The sequence below is a fragment of the Myxine glutinosa genome, chromosome 13 (assembly GCF_964187855.1).
Source record: "Myxine glutinosa chromosome 13, kmMyxGlut1.1, whole genome shotgun sequence".
Lineage (NCBI taxonomy): Eukaryota > Metazoa > Chordata > Myxini > Myxiniformes > Myxinidae > Myxine > Myxine glutinosa.
This window is the reverse complement of record NC_136273.1, coordinates 38,704,787-38,710,786: the sequence shown is the minus strand read 5'-3', so window position 1 is coordinate 38,710,786 and position 6,000 is coordinate 38,704,787. Positions and strand designations below refer to the sequence as shown.

Genomic DNA, 6,000 nt, shown 5'->3' with positions numbered 1-6,000 from the left:
CTCCTCAGCCAATCATATGGTCCCAGCTCGCCGGTCACGCCCTCTACGGCATGCGACTCCTAACATCTCCCCCGTTACGCGACCCTGCGGTCCTGGCATAACACGTGCCGGCCCGGTTTGTAGGCCTTTGGAGGTGTACACGGTGGCGGCCAGCCGTGGCGGTGTTTTTGGCCTGGTTTCCTGTCAATTTAATACGAAGTCCTTGTCAGGGAAAGGGGATTATTTAATGTTGCGCTAAGGACCTAACTAATGTTTATGTGGTTTGCAGTGCCATAAAGGACAAAGGTTTGATTACTAGGTGATACTCACAGGGGCGTTACCTTTAATCCCTCACTATTTAACACTCGAATCTCCAGGTAGATCCACACTCATACATCTTACCCCGACAACCGCCTAAACATCAATAACTTATTACATGTAGAGTCCCTGTCACGACAGCCGGATACCTACCTATTCAGATCTACCTAGCTCTAGATGTTGCATTACCAAATTCATAACAATATCATGAGGAATAAAGGCAGATGTACCTGCATATGTTGATCTGTGGTGACTACGCTTCCTTTGAAACTCTGGAATCGCCTCTTCTTCAGTTTCTTCCAAGCTATCTGCAGAGTCACTATCATCAGAGCATACAGAACTAATTGTCATCTCTTGTACACTGGATGATTCATGACGTTCTCGTCTTGAAGCTTCCGCTAAGAGGCGTTTTTCTTTTCTATGATCTTTATCAACTTTCTTCTTGTCAACACCACCAAATGAGGCTACTCTGTCAGATTTCATTGACTCTAAAAATACTCTATCTTCCTCATTCTTAATGTTTGTCATTGCATCTTTTGTCCATACACCAAAGGTCTTATCAAGACGTTCATTCATGGTTTGCAACTTAGCCAAAGTGCTTGGAGATTCTCGGCGAGAAACAGGTATTTGACGCAATTTGTTATTGTCATTAAGAAGGTCAAGTATTAGTTTGCAGCATTGATGGTCTGAAAGCATAGGAATATTTGCTTTAGTGTAGAATTTTTTCAGCTGGATAAGGACGATGCTGGCAGATTTCCATTTCAGTGGCTGAGTTTGTTTGCCTTCACATATTTCTTTCTGGATGTACCACATCACGCATCGAAGAACCTGCCGGCAAGTTGGGAGGCGGACTCCTGTCAATGTACCATCTGCTTCTGTAAAAGCATTGCCAAGACCAAAAATGGCACTTGCTAATCTGGTCTTCTTATCTGCCATCTGAAAGAAAATAAAGGATATTATTAGACTACTAGTATGGGACCCACGATTAGACCTCCGATTTCATTCATGTAAAAATACAAACTAATTATCAAACCATCGTTTTTTGCATAAAATTGTTATATTTGTATTCCTCTCATCAAGACCTTCAATTTGATACCAAACATGACTAGGTTTGGGTGTAAAATAACAAAATCAAACATTTTTACATAGTGCGGCCCCGAAAATGGCCCTAAATATATAAAAGTGGCCGGTGGCCACCCAGGACCACCTCTGATTTCATTTATTTTTTGCATACATACTTCTACCAACAAGTGTAACATTTGAGAGAATAGACATTAAAATCCAAGAACCTAAGGGCGTTTGATGCACCCTAATGTATATATATATATATGTATATGTATATGTATATATATGTATATATATATATATGTATATGTATATGTATATATATGTATATGTATATGTATATGTATATGTGTATATGTATATGTATATGTATATATATATATATATATATGTATATGTATATGTATATGTATATATATATATATATATGTATATATATATATATATATATGTATATATATATACATACATACATACATGTAGTCTATTGGCCTGAGGAAGCCTGCTGTGAAGCAGGTGAAACGTCGCCTGAGACGTGTCTCTTGCTTATTTGCTCAAATTTGCGGGGTACTGTACATCTATTAATTATTTTTTACTTTCTGTTTGGAAGAGCCTTTCTTCAAAAATGTATAATCCCAACCACCCCAATTTTTTATTCTATATATATATATATATATATATATATATATATATATATATATATATATGTATGTATATATATATATATATATATATATATATATATATATATATATATATATATATATATATATATATATATATATATATATATATATATATATATATATGTATATATGTATATATATATATATATATATATATATATATATGTATATATGTATATATATATATATATATATATATATGTATATATATATATATATATATATATATATATATATATATACTATATATATATATATATATATATATTATATATATACATACACACACACACACACTACATGACCAAAAGTATGCGGACATCGCTTCTAATTAGTGGATTCGGCTATTTCAGCCACACCCATTGTTGGCAGGTATATATAATCAAGCACACAGCCATGCAATCTCCATAGAGAAACATTGGCAGTAGAATGGGCCATACTGAAGAGCTCGGTGACTTTCAATGAGGCACCATCATCGGATGCCACCTTTCCAACAAGTCAGTTCGTCAAATTTCTGCCCTGCTAGAGCTGCCCCAGTCAACTGGAAATGCTGTTATTGTGAAGTGGAAATGTCTAGGAGCAACAACAGCTCAGCCACGAAGTGGTCGGCCACACAAGCTCACAGAACGGGACCGCCGAGTGCTGAAGCTCGTAGCATGGAAATATCATCTGTCCTCGGTTGCAACACTCACTACCAAGTTCCAAACTGCCTCTGGAAGCAACGTCAGCACAACAACTGTTCGTCGGGAGCTTCATGAAATGAAAAATGGGTTTCCATGGGTTTCTTTCATGGGTTTCCTTCATGGGTTTCCCATGAAGTTTTTTCATGTTTCATGGGTTTCATGGGTTTCCTTTTCCTTCAAAATGGGTTTCCTTCATGGGTTTCCATGGCTGAGCAGCTGCACACAAGCCTAACATCACCATGCGCAATGCCAAGCATTGGCTGTGGTGGTGTAAAGCTCACCACCGTTGGACTCTAGAGCAGTGGAAACGCGTTCTCTGGAGTGATGAATCACGCTTCACCATCCGGCAGTCCGACAGACAAATCTGGGTTTGGCGGATGCCAGGAGAAGGCAACTGCCTGAATGCATAGTGCTAATTGTAAAGTTTGTTGAAGGAGGAATAATGGGCTGGGCTGTTTTTCATGGTTCGGGCTAGGCCACTTCGTTCAAGTGTAGGGAAATCTTAACGCTACAGCATACAATGACATTCCAGATTATTGTGTGCTTCCAACTTTGTGGCAACAGTTTGGGGAAGGCCCTTTCCTGTTTCAGCATGACAATGCTCCCATGCACAAAGTGAAGTCCATGCAGAAATGGTTTGTCGAGATTGGTGTGGAAGAACTTGACTGGCCTGCACAGAGCCCTGACCTCAACCCCATGAAACACCCTTGGGATAAATTGGAACGCTGACGGTGAGCCAGGCATAATCACACAACATCAGTGCCCAACCTCACCGATGCTCTTGTGGCTGAATGGAGGCAAATCCCTGCATCAATGTTCCAACATCTAGTGGAAAGCCTTCCCAGAAGAGTGGAGGCTGTTATAGCAGCAAAGGAGGGACCAACTCTATATTAATGCCCATGAATTTGGAATGAGATGCGTGATGTTCGGGTGTCCACATACTTCTGGTCATTCAGTGTATATGTATATGAAATATTCCTAGCTTTGCCTCTTTGAAGCTGTTTTATTGAGACATGTTTAACACTTCTATACAATGTCGAACAATAACAAACGTATTGCTCATCTCCCAATTTCTTCCTGTATACGTAGTATACGTATGTTTTTATTTTTCTGCCGTGTGTGTGTGTGTGTGTGTGTGTGTGTGTGTGTGTGTGTGTGTGTGCATTCCTGGTAGTTTTGTGTATTACTTGTGGAAAGATGGTGTATGGATAGACATGTGAGAGTGTAATTTTGATTGTGCTTTGATCCTCAGGTAACCATCAGCCCTGGCGATCGGGGGCTCCTAAAGGACAACCTGCGGCGAATCCACTGGCACATAACAGCACCAGGCGGCCAGGAAGATGATACCCTCTCTGTTATCTTCCAAATTCCAGGACCAAACAAGGACGCAATGGAGATTGCCCACCGGTAAACACTCTGCACAATCTGGCTTGGGTGTGCACTCATGCAATATGTATTCGTTTTTTTGTTAAGAGTAGAAATCACATTTGATGGCAGTTGTGGCATAATGATTGGAGCGTCCAATCTGGGAGTCTTGGATGTCAGCAGTTTGACTGCAGGCCAAGTCATACCAAAGATTTTAAATATTGTACGTGCTGCTTCCTTGCTTAATGTAATGGATATTTAATTGAAGACGCATGCGGGTTGGAATCCATGAGGAGGAGGAAATTTCTCATCAATTGCTCCACTGAGTGCAGAGATAAAAGATGATGTCACCGGTACTCAGGGTAACGTCACTTCCCCCAAGCTCAATAGCTGTGTTGGTGTGAAGTTAGGTCTGGTGTTGTCTTATGTATTTGCCTGCATATGTGTTGCTTGATTTGTGGTACAGCTCCTCCATGAGCCGTAGACCCTTTAGACAAAAAATACTTCCATTGCCATTATTAATACTATTATGCATTTTGTGAATCGTAATATGACTGATTATGCAAATGTGAGTTATTTTTCTGAGATTTATTTATTTTTGCCACATTTCAGCATTGACCAGCAGAATCAGAGTAATTTGGACGTGTGGCAGCAGCTTGCAATCAATCTCAAGTGCATGATCTACTGGAAGTACTTGCTGCGTGATATGGAGGTTGTCCTTAGCTGGACGATAGACCAGGTAAGAACTGACTGCCTCTTAGCTTCCACCCACGGCATAAAATGGTTTTTCTTTATAGGATTGATGAGCACACGGCAAGAAATTCTCCGTGGGAATTGTGGAACTGATTTGGCTTTGCCCCCAATATGATATTTGTATTGATTATTTCCAATTGACGGTGTGTGAAATCGAATCAGCGAGTAATTTCCTCGAGGTGATCGTTTTGTTTTGTTTTTCGACTTCTTGGTGCAACATGACAAGATGAAATGTGTGATGTCCCTGCAATGTTTGGATGTGTTCTCCGCAGCGGTTGTCCAGCCATGAGTACAGCCGCCTTATGAATGACCTTGAGAATAACTATGACGAGTTCATCAAGATGAGCCAGGATGCAACGGTCCTTGATGCAGATGAGATGGTGAAGCTTCGCCAGGACTACAACACGACGGTGAAACATTTTGAGAATGTTCTGGAGGCCTGGGAGGGACAAAGAGGCACCGCTTTTGGGAATACAGGAAGTGGCAGTAGCAGCAGCGGTCGTGATGGATCAGCACCCATAATTGACATACCTGTGAAAGTACCTGCTCTGAACAGCAGTAAGTATCAGTATGGAATGGGATGTTGGGGTAGTGGTGGGGATGCTTTTGTTGACAGATGTAGTGTTAGGCGGAATGCCGTTTGTGTGTAAAATATGGTGGATAGTACTGGCTGTTTTTTTTTTTCTTGTAAGATGTAGAATCAGGGAAGGATATGTGTGTGGTGGAAGCTTTTCCCATTATGTTTTACCAATCATTGCGGAGTGAGGTTAGATTTTTGAGTTGTGACCAGTACCCTTAATAACTTCCAAATTCCTGCCCAAAAGCATAATTGTATGGTCAAATCAATGATGTAGAATATCTAATAATTTGTCTCAATGAACCACCTTAATTGTCCTCTTGTGCATTTGTTTGCTGTTTCAGCCCCAGTGGACACAAAATGCCTGAACTCCATGTCGGTTCGCCTTGGAGATTGCGAAGATCGCCTCCTCCAGCTCATCCAGACACAGCTGCGCAGTGGAGACCCACTTCTCGAAAGCGAGACGAGGCTGGAAGAAGTGCAGGTGTGTACCGGAGGTTTAGATGCTGTTAAGAACTTACCTGTCTTTGTTGTTGTTGTTGTTTTCTTGATCGATTTGCTTGTTAATAAAGAA

At 40.5% G+C, this 6,000-nt stretch overlaps 2 protein-coding genes across 2 annotated transcripts in view; one reads left to right on the top strand and one right to left on the bottom strand.

Annotated features, from left to right (window-relative positions):
• Window positions 1-719: 719 nt before the first annotated feature.
• The window catches only part of LOC144888663 (uncharacterized), an 864,061-nt gene continuing 858,780 nt past the window's right edge, over window positions 720-6,000 (bottom strand). The window contains exon 2 of the mRNA XM_078767338.1: window positions 720-1,465. The gene's annotated coding sequence lies outside the window, so the exon portion shown is untranslated. The remainder of the gene's footprint in view (window positions 1,466-6,000) is intronic.
• Window positions 3,989-6,000, top strand: part of LOC137413567 (uncharacterized) — a 92,660-nt gene continuing 90,648 nt past the window's right edge. The window contains exons 1-4 of the mRNA XM_068098999.2: window positions 3,989-4,138; window positions 4,709-4,835; window positions 5,122-5,407; window positions 5,771-5,910. Coding sequence (XP_067955100.2) covers window positions 4,122-4,138; window positions 4,709-4,835; window positions 5,122-5,407; window positions 5,771-5,910 — 570 coding nt within the window. The 5' untranslated portion in view covers window positions 3,989-4,121. The remainder of the gene's footprint in view (window positions 4,139-4,708; window positions 4,836-5,121; window positions 5,408-5,770; window positions 5,911-6,000) is intronic.